Source organism: Camelina sativa, chromosome 9 (genome assembly GCF_030686135.1).
Source record: "Camelina sativa cultivar CO46 ecotype springtype chromosome 9, ASM3068613v1".
NCBI lineage: Eukaryota > Viridiplantae > Streptophyta > Magnoliopsida > Brassicales > Brassicaceae > Camelina > Camelina sativa.
The window spans coordinates 33,335,669-33,350,821 of NC_141888.1; the positions used below are offsets into that span (position 1 = coordinate 33,335,669).

Below are 15,153 nucleotides of genomic sequence, written 5' to 3' on the forward strand. Positions count from 1 at the left end.
TTAGTCATTCAAAAACCGTAAAAAAAAAAAAAAAAAACCAAAATTAATCTACTACACCCGTACTCTTACTAAAATGCAAGGAAACGAAAAAGCAAAAGAAACGGTTTTACTAAATTGAGGATCAAAATGAGAAAATAAAGGAAGGTGAGACAAAGCCACACAGAGGTCATAATAAAGAATGACCAACTTCAGAAAGTGATTTGCCTTACTCAGAACCACTTTTGATCTTTGTGTCATCTCTCTATCACAGATTTGGTAAAAGGTTTTGTCTAAACAGTTGATGTCATAATCTGATAAGAACCAAAAAAAAAAACCTATCTGTAAGCAAATGGTGGTGGGTGGTGGGTGGTGAAGGCGGTTAGCGTCTGGTCCTAGGCTTGCATCGAAATTCAGCTAAGAGTGCAATGTGATTAGAAGACCATTCTGGGGAAGGAAGAGCTGTGTCCTTTCTTAATCCATCTTCATCCAGTAATTCCAATAGAGATTCCACCGTTAATGTATCCGCTGAAACCAAAAAAGACTCTTCCTGTTAAGTTAACTTGTTTTTTTCTGATGTAGTTTCAAAAAAGGACAAAGGAATTAAAAATGGTGAAACCTGTGTAGAATATATAGTCATGAGTGCCAATGAAGTCCCTTGTAAAACTGGTAAACAAAGGCTCATTTGTATTAAGATCCATTCTCCTTCTGTGTTGTTCCAATCCAGGACTCATTCCCGGTCTCACAAGCGATAGCGATGAGTACGCGCTCACCTGAACCAATTCACTTGTCAAATATCCAAAAGATAGAGAGTCTAAAAGGGTATAAATCTACTTAATCGAAGAAAAGAAATGTTACCAGAGGCAATTGATGAGTCAATTTAGTGTGGGGACGCAGGATATTAAGGGGATCTACTACCAGATCTTGGTGCATTGGATCGACCTTTCCCAGTACAAGAAGTGTATGAGGAGCACTGTAATACAAAATTCCAAAAATCAAAGCTTTAGCTTTCTAAATCACTAATCGTAAGAGAATTCTGCATTTCATATATCATGTCAGAAGAATTTATGAATCAACAAACCTCCCCGGAAGCGTATTGAAGTCTCCACACACAAGCATGGGAATATCAGCACTAGCAGCTATTTTCTCCAGTCCCTTCAATAAGGTATGGACCTAAACTCAAAAGAGTAAAACAAAACTTGAGGTGAATACTAATTCTTTCAAGTTCATTGAAAGTTGAGTTATTTGGGATATAGAAGTGCACAAACCTGCCAGAGCTTCACATCCTTCAGATCTTGTTGAACACTTACATGTGTGTTTGCCTAAAATCCAGCAAGTTACCACAACAACAACAAAAAGAAATTAGTTGGCTTTCACTAAAAGAGCATGAACAGAAACTAACAGTTCTCATGAGGAGAGTCTATTAAATGGGAAGCAAAAAGGAAACTGTACCACACAAATAAGCTGGCGCTTTCCAGAAGGATCAGTAGGTTGATTACCAAACTTGGCTTCAAGAACAACTATCAATGCAATGTTATCCTATAACAATCATTGGAATAAGTTTTGTAAACAATAACTCTCTGATAACTAGCTGCGGCCAGAGAAAATTGTATAGCATGTCAAAATACCTTAACAAGTCGGTTTAATGCAGTTCTCTTCTGCGCCTGAGGGATTATAGCGTCAGTCAAAGACTGAGCAGCCTTATTGAATTCAACCTGGATTTACAGTCCATGAATTAGTATAGAGATCTACATAAATGGATCGAGTAAACGTAAAGTAAAACCAATACAAACATCATATTTCTTGACATGCGAAAATCTATCCCGTCGGAAAAATGTTGCACAGCCGTCAATGGTATTTGTACTTCCGCTGAGAACCTAACAACAACAAATTTATGGTTAAGAGATTACAAATTATAAATCACTTAAGGAAGGAGTGCATGGAATCAATGAGCCAACCTCATTAGTCTTCCTCTTGTAGAGAGCTTGATAGCCATGCTTATCCAACTCAGGAGCAAAAATATCAAGGAAATGATCACTTTGTACCTACCACATAACGAAATAAGAACACATTAGAAGTAGATTTTTAAGGACTAAAATGCTTAAATCTTTACCAAGAAAGATTAGAACACATACTTCTTGCAGGCAAACTACATCGGCTCGATACCCAACAATCTCCCTTAACAAATTCTGTCTGCGGTATGGCCAAGAAAGAGCCCAAGGAGGACAGTAACTGTACTGGTCGCTACTTGCAGAAGTATCAGACAAAATGTTATATGAAAGAACAGTAAATGATCCTGCAGACTGAATCCGACCATCTTGATCTATATGACCCATTACATCAGCTCCGTTAACAGGGATTAGCTTACGGGGACTTGGAGAAGGAGCAGGAATAACTCGTGAAGTCAAAATGGTACTAGGATGTCCCACAGACTGTTTAGTCTCAGCATTAGCCACAACACACTCGAACTTCAAAACGTAGCCAATATCATCAGCTGTTGGAGTGTACGTTTTGTAACCCCCGACCTCAATGAACGTCTCTCCTCCATTTTTCTGAGTAATATTAGAAGGATAAAACGGAGCTGGACCATTGTTGGCAATATTAAGATTTGACATAGACCCAGATAAAGTCCCGGCGAGAGCCCCAGCACCTGCACTGTTATACCGGAGCAACTCATCTTCCTCGTTTCCGTTTTCAGCAGTAGCTCGCTCGTGCAAAGTCCTGTGATGCTGCCAGGCATCGGTAAAGCATTTAGGGGAACAGTGATAGCTTTTAGCAACAAGGCCTTTACGCTTAGAACAGAAAACACATTGTAAAGTGGCTTGTTCCGTTGGATGCACACTGCAAATAGTTACTTTCTTATCGCTCTGTACACGGTACCTACACAACAACAACAAAATCCAAAGGAATGAATCTACAACAAGATCAGAACTTTTTCAACGACCTAAATCAGAAGTCTCTGAATTTCAGATCAAAATTCAATCTTTGATAAACCCCAAATCGCAAAATAGAGAATCGAAGCAGAGAAATGAAAGACAAACCATCGGTATCTTAAGAAGTAGCCTTCAAGAGGAGAGGATTCAGGGATATCGTCAGTGGCGTTGTTCTTATCGGGGCGACGAACGAGAACGTAAGGAGTCAATTCACAGCCCACAATGGGAATTTCAGAAGGTAGATGCACTCGGATCACGCTCAGCATTGCTTTTCAATAACACCTGGGTTTTGATTGTGTTATCCCACACACACACACACACACACACAAAACTAAACGAAGCAGCGCACAGCAGAGAGATTTAAAATTCGAACGAGCAAGACCTTTGATTAAAACTAATGACGAAGTGGAGCGTACGATTGGCTGATCCACCATTTATTTTGACCCAAAAACCCGTCCAATCTCTAGAAACCCTAGATATCTCAAAATGGTCTTCTTCTCAAAAAAAAAAAAAAAAAAAAAAACTATAGTAGTCGTCGTCGTAGTAAGGAATACCAAAGTTGGATCCAAAATCGAAAAAAAAAAAAAAAAGGAAAGAAGGAATCGAGATGTGGGAGGAGAGATCTTGGAGGAATCCTCTATAAAGATCGATTCTTACGCTGAGAATATGGAAAAAATCAATCAAACAAAAAAAAAATCGATTTTGTTTTTTTTTTTTTTGCTCCCGAGTGGGTTTAATATTTCTTTTTTCTTTGAAGACCAAATAAAACTATACATTTATTATGAATATTTTTAATTGATTTTGCTCTTCCTCTGAAAATTTTGGTTTTGGCGCTCAAAGATTGAAAAGTTTTTGAGTTTTCTTTTGTGTTTTTAGTACAAAAGTAGTAAATTCAAAAAAATCGGAGAATATGCGTAAAACAAATAATATGACTAACCAGAGAAACAAATCAAGATTTATAAACTCGTTCGTAGCATAACGAAAACAAGACATGTAGATATACATAAGAAACGTTGTTATGGAGTTAACTGATAAACAAAATTTGTGTGTTATATGGATGATATATTCGATACTACTACGACTACGATATCAGAAACCAAGATGGAATGAAGCAAATGAGTCAATATGCAATGCACAGTGTGATTTTTTCATAATCATCTAGAGTCAACAAAAAATTTGTATTTTGTGATATAGATATTATTGAAGATGATTACAAACGTAGAATTAACATATAAGTATACTTTTTGTTCTTTTAATGGATCATGATATAAAAGAAGAAGTTAATTGACAAACAAAAGAATGAATTAGCAAGATTGATCACTTAAAAGTTAAAATTAGGAGTTAATTGACAAAATATAATGTGCTTTTTATGGATGATATATATCAAAAACTACTAATTATCTTGAAGATGACTACAAAAGTAAAATTTTCTGATAAGACGTGAGACTGAGACTTATCCAAAAAGAGAAGCATCTGGTGTTTTTGTTTATCAATTTAATCAATCTTTTTAAACATTGTTGAACTTAACAAGTTGATGGAAGAAGCACATATGATCATTGTCCCAAATTCTCTTGATGATTTTTGCTTTCATTTTGGGTTAATTAGTTAATTTTTTTTCAATAATATAAGTGGATCAAAACTGAATTAATATTGGTTTGGGTTGTGAAAATTTTGGTTGGTTTATATACAACTTATGTTTTATTTGATTAGCTAGTTATCGAGTATGTAGTGGTTTGATACCGTTTTACTCGAACTGCATACTTTTCAAATTTTAACAAGATAAACTTTTAAGGCCTATTTTAGACAACTATTAAAAAGTTAATATTTTGTACTAAGTAAAGTAAAAAATAGTAGTGTGTACCCATTAAATCAAAATTCAAAGATTATTTTCTATCTTTACGTTATCCAGCACATTTTTTTCTTTTTTTTCTACGAGGACCAGAATCCAGAATCCATATCCTATATGCACCAAATTATGGTTAATAACACTCTTTTTAAGGAAACGATCTCTTTCAAACGAACTAGTCTCAAACACTATATATAACTAGCAAAAAAAAACGCTACAAGATAACATCTTTAATTTGTAGCAAAGCATAAAAGTTTTTTTTTTAGTGTCAAAATCAATATAATGAGTGAAGAAGTTACAAAACGTACACAACTTTTCAAAAATGTTGTGGTAGCTGAATTTAGATTGAGATTTGACGGTAATTAACAATTTCTATTCTTTTTTGTTCTTTGTAGTGTAAAATTTTGATTTAGCATTTTCATGTCTTTTATGTTAGATTTGAAGGAAGTCGTCAAAAACATACAAGAACTGAAAGTTGATCTAACAATGGAAGAGAAGAAATGCTTGGAAATGGTGGATGACAACCTATTACGTGAGGCGCAAAGGACACTGAAAACTCTCGAGGCCATAGGTCATGAAGAGGCAATAAAAAGAGACGTTGATCTGGAGTGGATTAAAGTGTATTTGGAAGACAACTTGATTGATTTCAAGAAAATACGTGATGTGATTCAAAAACTGTTGGTTTGTGTTGTCTCACTTTAATTACTCTTATTGTCCTTTTCTTTTACATAGTTTGAGAAATCCATTTTATATGAATTAGATATGTAAACCAATGTTATACAAACATTAAACTAAGAATGTAAAAGGAAGATGGGAGGGATAAGGAGAACAACTTTTCTTAATTCATAAATATTAGTGTTAGGCGGTATATGGGCGGTGACCAGCGCCTAGAACGTCTAATCGGAACCTAGACGGTTTTTAGACTGTTTAAACGTTTACAACATAAAACATTATATATATAATATTATATATAAAATTATGTAAAAGTATATGTTAGATAAATAAAAAATAATAAATCATAAACAAAAGTTAGAAAAATACATTTATTTAAGTTACATTAACAATATATAAACGTTTATAATTACGTATATAGATTTAATAATTTAAATATATGTAATTAAAAATTAAAAATAAATATTAAAATAAAATTTATGCAATTTTAGACGGTTTGGACGGTGATCTAAGCGTTTACTGAGCGCCTAGCGTATTGACGATGCCTAGACGTTTTTTTAAACACTGATAAATATCATGTATTGTTGTTAGATTGGATGGTTGTTTAGAGAAAAACCATAGTATTAATTCGATTTTCTTTAAATATGGGCCAAGTTGGTCCATTGGACAGACCAAACCGTAATCTTGTGGTTGAACCAGCCGGTTGCGATTTAGATTAACCCTTTATAGTTCCCTGGTTCTGTTTCTGAACATCAAACTTTGTTCCCTATTTTTTAAAATCATAACTTTAATTCGAAAACTTGATTAGAACTTTCGTCATGATCATGATGCATAAAATTTAGTTCATGTAATTAGAACTGAGATCGATCTGGGAAGTACTCTGTTTTCAGTATTCCTTCTGTATGAGCCTCAGCTGTAGAGATCTCGTCAATCACAACGATCGTCTAATTAGTCTACTCAATGTCTGCAGAAAAGCTCCTTCCTTTGCAAGAACCAAAGCTCTTCACGCTCTCTCCATCACGTTATGCTACGCCCTTCAGCAGCCTGTTTATATCTCCAACAACATTATCTGTCTTTATGAGAAGCTTGGCGAGGTATCTTTTGCAGGCAGAGTGTTTGATCAAATGCCTGAGAGAAATAAAGTCTCTTTCAACACGATCATTAAAGGGTACAGCAGATGCGGGGATGCAGAGAAAGCCTGGCGTGTATTTTCTGAAATGAGGTATTTTGGATATTTGCCGAATCAGTCAACAGTGAGTGGTTTATTGTCCTGTGCATCGTTGGATGTTTATGCTGGAACTCAGTTACACGGTTTGAGCTTTAAGTATGGGTTGATTATGGATGATGCATATGTTGGTACTGGTTTGTTGTGTTTGTATGGGAGGCTTGAGTTGCTGGAAATGGCGAAACAGGTTTTTGAAGATATGCCGTTTAAGAGTTTGGAAACATGGAACCATATGATGTCTTTGTTGGGGCACCGTGGTTTTCTCAAAGAATGCATGTTTCTGTTCCGTGAGCTTGTTAGGAAGGGGGCATGTTTATCTGATTGCTCTTTCTTGGGTGTTTTGTCTGGTGTATCTTGTGAAAATGACTTGGTAATTAGCAAACAGTTGCACTGCTCAGCAATGAAGAAAGGGTTAGCTTGTGAAATTTCCGTCGTTAACTCTCTCATCAGTAAATATGGAAAATGTGGCAGCACAAGTATGGCAGAGAGAATCTTTGAGGAGGCAGGTTCCTGGGATGTAGTATCATGGAACTCCATAATTGGTGCAACAGCCAAAGGTGAGAATCCTTTAAAAGCACTCAAACTCTTTGTAAGTATGCCAGAGCATGGGTTTTCCCCGAATCAAGGTGCATATGTTAGTGTTCTTAGTGCGTCTTCTCGTATGCAGATATTTAGTTTCGGATGCCAGATTCATGGTACGCTAATCAAGAATGGCTGTGAAACTGACATACTTTTAGGGAATGCACTAATCGACTTTTATGCTAAATGTGGTAGTCTGGAAGATGCCCGCCTATGCTTCGATTCTGTACGTGATAAGAACGTTGTATGTTGGAATACATTGCTTTGGGGTTATGCCAATAAAGATGGTTCCATTTGTCTCTCTTTGTTTCTTCAAATGCTTCAAATGGGTTTCATGCCAACTGAATATACTCTTTCGACAGTCCTTAAATCATGTTGTGTCATTGAGTTACAGCAGCTGCACTCCGTTATTGTGAGAATGGGATGTGAAGATAATGACTATGTGTTAAGCTCTCTCATGAGATCCTACGCCAAGAATCAACTGATGAGTGATGCTCTTCTTCTGCTGGATTTGTCTAGTGGGCCATCTTCTGTTGTCCCACTCAACATTGTCGCCGGAATGTATAGCAGAACAGGTCAGTACCATGAATCTGTGAAGCTGATTTCGACATTAGAACAACCCGACACTGTATCTTGGAACATTGCAATAGCAGCTTGCTCCCGTTCTGATAATTATAAAGAGGCTATTGAACTTTTCAAACACATGCTTCAATCAAACATTCGCCCTGATAATTACACATACGTTAGTATCTTAAGTTTGAGCTCTAAGCTTTGTGACCTTACGCTTGGGAGTTCTATTCACAGTGGAATCATCAAAACAAATTTCAGCCGTGCTGACACATTTGTTTGCAATGTATTGATTGACATGTATGGGAAATGCGGAAGCATTAGGAGTGTAATCAAAGTCTTTGAAGAAACAAGAGACAAGAATCTCATTACATGGACGACATTGATTTCGTCTCTTGGCATCCATGGATATGGACATGAGGCATTTAAATTGTTTAAGCAATCGTTATCTCTAGGTTTTAAGCCAGATCGAGTCTCTTTCATCTCTATGCTAACTGCTTGCAGACATAGTGGAATGGTAAAAGAAGGAATGGATTTGTTTCAGAAAATGAAGGTTTATGGTGTTGAACCGGAAATAGATCATTATCGTTGTGCCGTTGATCTTTTGGCTAGAAACGGTTATCTAAAGGAAGCCGAGCATCTGATTCATGGAATGCCATTCCCTGCAGATGCACCAGTATGGCGTACGTTTCTTGATGGTTGCAATCGATTTGCAGAAGAGCAGAGAAACAATCTCAATGTCGTCTCTTTTCAGTAGTTGAAGAAAGTAGAATTGCAAAAGAAGTGTAAATTTTGATATTTCTCTGTTGTTTCTCTTGCAACGTTCATATATTTATAAGATCAAAATGAAAACTTCAGAGTTTTATCTATCTAATAACAAGTTCAGGGAGACAGACTTGTATTTTGCAATTATACAGAAGATGAGCTCTCTCAGTAGCAAGCAATCCAAACCTTGATCAGTCACGTTACTTATAAAACGATGCTTTGCATATGGTAAAAAGATAACAACTTTAAATCAACCCGCAGCTTGGAAATCTCCAAAGTCATCATCTGGTGCATCATCTTCAACGCCTCCATCTTTGGCTTCTTGGCCTTCTTTCTTATCTTCTTCATTCTTTGTATCTACATCTTGTTGTTTTGGCGATCTTTGGAGGCTGAGGCTTGGTGGTAGACTTGACGGGGACTGCTGAGCGGTTGTGACAGGGGAAAGCGGTCCAGGAGGTGGAGGTGGTGGGATGATTGAAGGAATGGTTTCTATTGACTTGCCCTTATCCTCCAACGAGAGATTGCTCAAATTCTTCTCTACTATTTTCGACTTTGTGTCCTTGTCGCTTCTCTGTTTCAATCATTTTGATGTCAGCAACAAGAAACTTGCGGAAAATGTATCCAGACAATAACTGTCAATCTTACATTTTTTAGTTGGAGAACAATTGTTTCTCCTTCCTTTAAGCTGTAATCAACAGAAGATGTGTTTTGAAAGTGTTGTTCCATTTCTTCTGCTGTTTTCTTCTTGTTCAAATACCTTTAGCGAAGAGAGAGAGATAGAGAGAGGGAGATCAGATTCAGACGTGATTTAGTTGGTTCAAAAATGATTTTAAAAGAACACTTTGGACGTGAAATGTTACTTCATATGGTCATGGAGTGCTGCTTGGAAATCATAGGCTTCTGTTCTTTCCCGGAATCCGAGTCCAATAAAAGCATGGCGAACACGACCATCTACATTGCTTCAAAGAACTAAACTCAAAACAACTACGACAAGTTAACATCTCTATATCTATATGGTAAGTGAGTACCTATCTTTTCTTCAACACGGAGAACAAAGTATCTACAAGACAAAACAGCTTCTTTTTGTTAGATAAGCTGCACATCATGAGAGGACCAAGTTAAGTTCTAAGGTCAACTTTTTGTTACCTGCTACTGTCAATTACGGCTTCTACTGGATGAAGATCGCCCTCTCGTAGAAAAGCCTGAGCGTAAAGTTCCCCTGTGGTTTTATCTACAAGTTTAATAATGCATTCTTCTCCTTTGCTCACCACTTTCAAAGCTCCTTCCCATGCCCATTTGTTCACGTCCCACTCATCTGCTCTGCAAGGATCAAATTTTATAAAAAGTATCAGCTGATGTCAATCTCCATCTTAATGTAAGAATCTCCTAATTATAGAGATCAGAATGATTTAAGGATTTGATGTCATGAAGGCAAGAAAGAACCTGTAGGAAGCTGCACTTTTCCTTGGAGGTATCTGCATACACACACAAACAAAAGAAAGACGAAGAGGAGCTCACTATCTGTAACAGTCCCGTAAAGTAAACAAAGACAGGAGAGAGCATTAACGGTAGGATAAAATTCAAAACGAGTACATCAAGCTCCAAGGTTGTCCATTATCTTTTTGAGATTATTTTTAGGCTAATGTAGATAACAGCACTTCACAATGTCTAATGAGTTCAAGGTAACCAAATTTGGAATCTCAAACATCCTAGAACGGAATGAACCCATGTAACAATATATAGCAGCTCGTACGATTTCAAAGACCTCATCAAGAAACCACTTAGCATGCCACTGTTTAAAATAGATAACTTTTCATCACTGTACTTCAGACGAAATGAAATCTCCTTCAAACAAATTCTTGTTGATAGTTAAAAATGCGTACTTGATCACCCCCTTAAACCAGCTTGAGACACGAAAATTTTGGGCGATCAAGAAATTAACTAACTTAAACAAATGCAGATTAAGATACTAACCTCAACACTATGGCAAAAACCTATAGCACCAGATTGAAATTACGTTCTAACTAATGCTCAGATCCAAAACTCATCAAGTGAACTTACTTACAAAGAAAAGGATGTAACTTCAACATAAAAGAAGCAAAATTCATCAAAAATCCCCAATACACAATCTCAATATAACCTAAATAAAGTTGAAAACTTTACCAAATAAACATAGCATTCAGGCACTTGGAACAGAGCAATCTCTATAGCTTCTCTCTCCTCGTTATCATCGACGGTCACAGGATCAGTAGAAGGTTTCTTCTTGTCTTCCTTCATACTCGAAGAAGACGAAGCTTGATCCATCTCAGACAATAAACCCAGATAACTGAATCGATCAAACACACACACACACACACATCCGTAAAAATCTTCAATGTTTAGTCTTTGCCGAACTGTGATTAGTTTACAACAATCTCACACAGAAGTCGCCAAGACGAAGAAACGTAGAGGTTTCGCGTTAGGTGTGTGTTAGTGTACCATAACTTCGATCTGCGCTAACCTCCAAACCATCCGATCTAGTTTATTACGTTTAATCTAAACCGTCAATTACATTGACTTTCAAGACCCTGACTATAGACTGCAGACCGCCGCTGGGAAGTCAACATCGAGGCAGTTGATGATGGATCAACCAATACCACCAATATAGGCTATATTTAATATTATGGGCCTTTAGTATTATGGGCCTTAAGCCCATTATAATACTTGAAAAGAAACAAATTGTAAAAATCTGACTCTTGGTGGTGGTGATGAGTAGGTGTGCTTTATATTAATAAATCTCTCTCTCCACTTGGAGTGAGTTTGTGTGACCCTAATTTGTGAGAGCTCTCTCTTTCTCTTTGCGCAGTCAATTTGCTTCACAACTGAGAAAAAAATGGCGGCTGCGACTTCATCCATCGCTCCTTCCCTCTCATGCCCATCTCCTTGTTCTTCATCCAAAACCCTTAGGTCTTCTAAAGCTAGAGCCTCCTTGGCTCTGCCCAATATTGGTTTCCTCTCTTCTTCTTCCAAGTCTCTGAGGTCTTTAACTGCTACCGTCGCTGGGAATGGTGTCGGTTCCTCCCTCGCCGCTCGTATGGTTTCTTCTTCTGCGGTCAAAGCCCCTATGTCTTTGGATTTCGAGACATCTGTCTTCAAAAAGGAGAAAGTCTCTCTTGCTGGCTACGAAGAGGTTTGATTTTTTCTTCCTTTATCCCTTTTCGAATTTGTGGTGATTGATTCTATAATCATTTGCATGTGGCTGATGTATTCTGTGATTGTTGCTAATGTTTGTTTTAGTACATTGTGAGAGGAGGAAGGGATTTGTTCAAACATCTTCCAGATGCTTTCAAGGGTGTTAAGCAGATTGGTGTGATTGGTTGGGGATCTCAGGTACTTACTTTTTTGGGTCTCTTTTCTTTGTACTTCTTTACTTTAGATTGTGGATATGGAATCTTGTTAAAGGCATGTAGGAAATGAATAAAATATTTTCATTGTCATATAAAGTTGGAATGAACAAGATTAGTTCCAAGTTCTTGTGTCTACTCCATTTGTTGTTCTAAACTCGTTGTCTATATGCAGGGACCTGCCCAAGCTCAGAATTTGAGAGATTCACTTGTGGAGGCTAAGTCTGACATTGTTGTTAAGGTATTTTAACTGCTGAGTTGACTGCATATTTTTGTTTGTTTGCTTTAGCTTGGCTTTCTGGTTGTTACTTGAAGGGTTCTGACATGGTTTCTTGTTTTTTTTCTACTTTAACGTAGATTGGGCTCAGAAAAGGGTCTCGCTCATTTGAGGAGGCACGTGCCGCTGGCTTTACTGAAGAAAGTGGTACTTTGGGTGATATATGGGAAACTATCTCTGGCAGCGATCTTGTGTTGCTGTTGATCTCTGACGCTGCTCAGGTAACTGCAGTTTGTTACAAATAATATATCTACTACTTGTTGAGGTATTAGGTGTATACATCGATTTTAATGTATCCTGTTTTTGCAGGCTGATAACTATGAGAAAATCTTCTCTCACATGAAGCCAAACAGCATTCTCGGTTTATCACACGGGTTTCTACTAGGGCATTTACAGTCCTCGGGACTCGATTTCCCAAAGAACATCAGTGTGGTCGCTGTGTGCCCTAAGGGAATGGGTCCTTCTGTGAGGAGGCTATACGTCCAAGGAAAAGAAATCAACGGTGCTGGAATCAACGCTAGTTTTGCAGTCCACCAGGTTTTCTATCTCTTTATCTCTACTGCAAAAGCTATAATTTGTTTTTAAAAAGCTCTTATACCTCATGTGTTCATTTTTTCACCACTATCTCTGTTATCCTGTTGGCAGGATGTCGACGGTAGAGCCGCCGATGTTGCACTGGGATGGTCAGTTGCACTTGGTTCTCCTTTTACTTTTGCTACTACTCTTGAACAAGAGTACAGGAGTGACATCTTTGGAGAAAGAGGTGAGTTGAGCCTCTAAATTTCTAATAGAATTGTCTTTCTTTCGCTTAATCCATACTTAAGCGTATCTTCTTCTTTTTTTGTTTAAAGGCATTTTGCTCGGTGCTGTCCATGGAATTGTGGAGTCTCTGTTTAGAAGGTACACCGAAAATGGGATGGCTGAAGACTTGGCTTACAAGAACACAGTAGAATGCATCACAGGAACAATTTCAAGGACTATCTCTACCCAGGTTAGTATCTGTAGAGACCAGACTAATTCGTTCTTTCGGCCAAATCGGAATTAAAAAGTGAAACCTGTTTCTGATGAACTATGAACATCAGGGAATGTTGGCCGTGTACAACTCCTTGTCTGAAGAAGGTAAAAAAGATTTTGAGACTGCATACAGCGCATCCTTCTATCCTTGTATGGAAATTCTCTATGAATGTTACGAGGATGTACAAAGTGGCAGCGAAATCCGAAGTGTAGTCTTAGCCGGTCGTCGCTTCTATGTGATGACTCTTCTGAATCTTCCTTTTATGACATTTACCCAAAACACATTTTAAGCAGGAATTTTGATGGATTCTCTTACTTGTAACAGGAAAAAGAAGGCTTGCCAGCATTCCCAATGGGAAACATTGACCAGACAAGAATGTGGAAGGTTGGTGAACGTGTCAGGAAGTCCAGACCTGCTGGTGACTTGGGTCCATTGTATCCCTTCACCGCTGGAGTTTATGTAGCACTTATGATGGCTCAGGTATGTTTGTGTTTATATATCTTGTGTGCCCACTATTGTTTCGATTTAGTTTGGATTTTCGGTTTATGCGAAGTAGGTTCAGTTTCAATTTTGATTCACTGACATTGAACTGATTATTCTTAAATCGACTTCTTCGTATGGTTTTGGTTCGAATCAACCGCAGTGAGCAACCCCTAGATTTAATATGTATCTGCGTGCTATTGATCTCTAGTGATTTCTCTGAATCTAAATGTTGGTTTCTGTTGGGTTTTGTATAGATTGAGATCTTGAGGAAGAAAGGTCACTCTTACTCAGAAATCATCAACGAGAGTGTGATTGAATCAGTGGACTCTCTAAACCCATTTATGCACGCCAGGGGAGTGTCCTTCATGGTTGACAACTGCTCGACCACAGCAAGGTTGGGTTCGAGGAAATGGGCACCACGGTTCGACTACATCCTGACCCAACAAGCTCTTGTGGCTGTGGACAGTGGTGCAGCGATCAACAGAGACCTGATCAGCAACTTCTTCTCTGACCCAGTCCATGGTGCCATTGAGGTCTGCGCACAGCTGAGGCCAACCGTCGATATCTCTGTGCCTGCTGATGCAGACTTTGTCCGACCTGAGTTGCGTCAATCTAGCAACTGAGCGAAGAGTTGAAAAGTTGGTCAGAGTCTCTTATTTGTAATCGGAGTTTTAAGTGAGTCAAGTTTGGGATGTTTTTTAGGCGTGACTGTTTTGTTTGAAGGATTTGAAATAATTATGTCTCTTTGCTTAAACCCTACGAATCAATAAATAGTTTGGAACTAAACTTCTTTTACTACTTTTCGATACGATAGTTCTTGCAACAATTGCAAACTTACAACTGATAAGGAAGGAGCCTATTAAAAGTATACCCCAGTAGGCTCATTACGGGTTCGGGTTAAGCTGGTTTTTGTACCCACTGCAGCATCGCTTCATGTGATTGTACACTGTAGTGTCAAATTTAATAACTGAGATTGGGATCAAAGCTTATCAGATCCCCTTGTTATATCGGATTTGATAATGTTTATCTGTCTGCTTAATCTTAATACTGTTTTGTGAGTTTTGATAAAAAAATTATGTCTTTCTGCAGCTTCTACAACATCTTCCAATCAAGCCTTTGAGCTATCATTCTTACAACATTTGCTAAATAATGTGATGTTTTAGATCTACAGTTTGAGATATTGAGCTTAGAATAATTTCTTGGTTTAGTTGCTTTGTATATTTTACACGAACTTAAGATCTGGTCTCGATAGCCAAAAAAAAAAAAAAGACATCTGAGAAAGTAACTTGGTTGAAATTGTATATCCATGTTGATTGAACATAGAATAAAAAGGGATAAGTTTTCGCAAATGCCAGATAGATTATATTGATACGAATATATGTATGTAGTCACACTACTCACTAGTCTCCAATTTCTAATATAATTATTCTTA

General features: G+C 37.5%; 5 protein-coding genes and 1 pseudogene across 7 annotated transcripts in view; 3 read left to right on the forward strand and 3 right to left on the reverse strand.

Moving 5' to 3' along the window:
• Positions 1 to 15,153, reverse strand: part of LOC104712536 (non-specific lipid transfer protein GPI-anchored 22) — an 81,108-nt gene that overhangs the window by 9,287 nt on the left and 56,668 nt on the right. The gene's annotated exons all lie outside the window — the stretch shown is intronic.
• On the reverse strand, positions 90 to 3,669 carry LOC104712538 (carbon catabolite repressor protein 4 homolog 2). The gene is made up of 11 exons (XM_010429460.3): positions 3,018 to 3,669; positions 2,112 to 2,856; positions 1,935 to 2,021; positions 1,770 to 1,853; positions 1,605 to 1,691; positions 1,429 to 1,515; positions 1,245 to 1,298; positions 1,058 to 1,149; positions 835 to 949; positions 596 to 749; positions 90 to 504 (listed from the first exon to the last, which is right to left on the reverse strand). Exons 1-11 carry the CDS (start codon positions 3,173 to 3,175, stop codon positions 359 to 361), a joined length of 1,809 nt encoding a protein of 602 aa, XP_010427762.1. The 5' UTR covers positions 3,176 to 3,669; the 3' UTR covers positions 90 to 358.
• Positions 5,038 to 5,457, forward strand: LOC147939106 (PPR containing protein). The gene is made up of 2 exons (XM_087465857.1): positions 5,038 to 5,113; positions 5,192 to 5,457. Exons 1-2 carry the CDS (start codon positions 5,038 to 5,040, stop codon positions 5,455 to 5,457), a joined length of 342 nt encoding a protein of 113 aa, XP_087321983.1.
• On the forward strand, positions 6,188 to 8,672 carry LOC104715783 (pentatricopeptide repeat-containing protein At3g58590 pseudogene; annotated as a pseudogene). The gene has a single exon (XR_015566631.1). The product of XR_015566631.1 is annotated as a pentatricopeptide repeat-containing protein At3g58590 pseudogene (transcript).
• Positions 8,608 to 11,185, reverse strand: LOC104712540 (uncharacterized protein At1g03900). Its single transcript, XM_010429461.2, has 7 exons — positions 10,727 to 11,185; positions 10,007 to 10,038; positions 9,710 to 9,883; positions 9,592 to 9,623; positions 9,424 to 9,514; positions 9,209 to 9,320; positions 8,608 to 9,134 (listed from the first exon to the last, which is right to left on the reverse strand). The coding sequence occupies exons 1-7, from the start codon at positions 10,865 to 10,867 to the stop codon at positions 8,814 to 8,816; spliced, it is 903 nt and encodes a 300-aa protein (XP_010427763.1). The 5' UTR covers positions 10,868 to 11,185; the 3' UTR covers positions 8,608 to 8,813.
• LOC104712541 (ketol-acid reductoisomerase, chloroplastic) lies at positions 11,298 to 14,507 on the forward strand. The gene is made up of 10 exons (XM_010429462.3): positions 11,298 to 11,732; positions 11,840 to 11,932; positions 12,122 to 12,187; positions 12,304 to 12,444; positions 12,533 to 12,760; positions 12,869 to 12,986; positions 13,075 to 13,214; positions 13,306 to 13,473; positions 13,563 to 13,718; positions 13,976 to 14,507. Exons 1-10 carry the CDS (start codon positions 11,436 to 11,438, stop codon positions 14,342 to 14,344), a joined length of 1,776 nt encoding a protein of 591 aa, XP_010427764.1. The 5' UTR covers positions 11,298 to 11,435; the 3' UTR covers positions 14,345 to 14,507.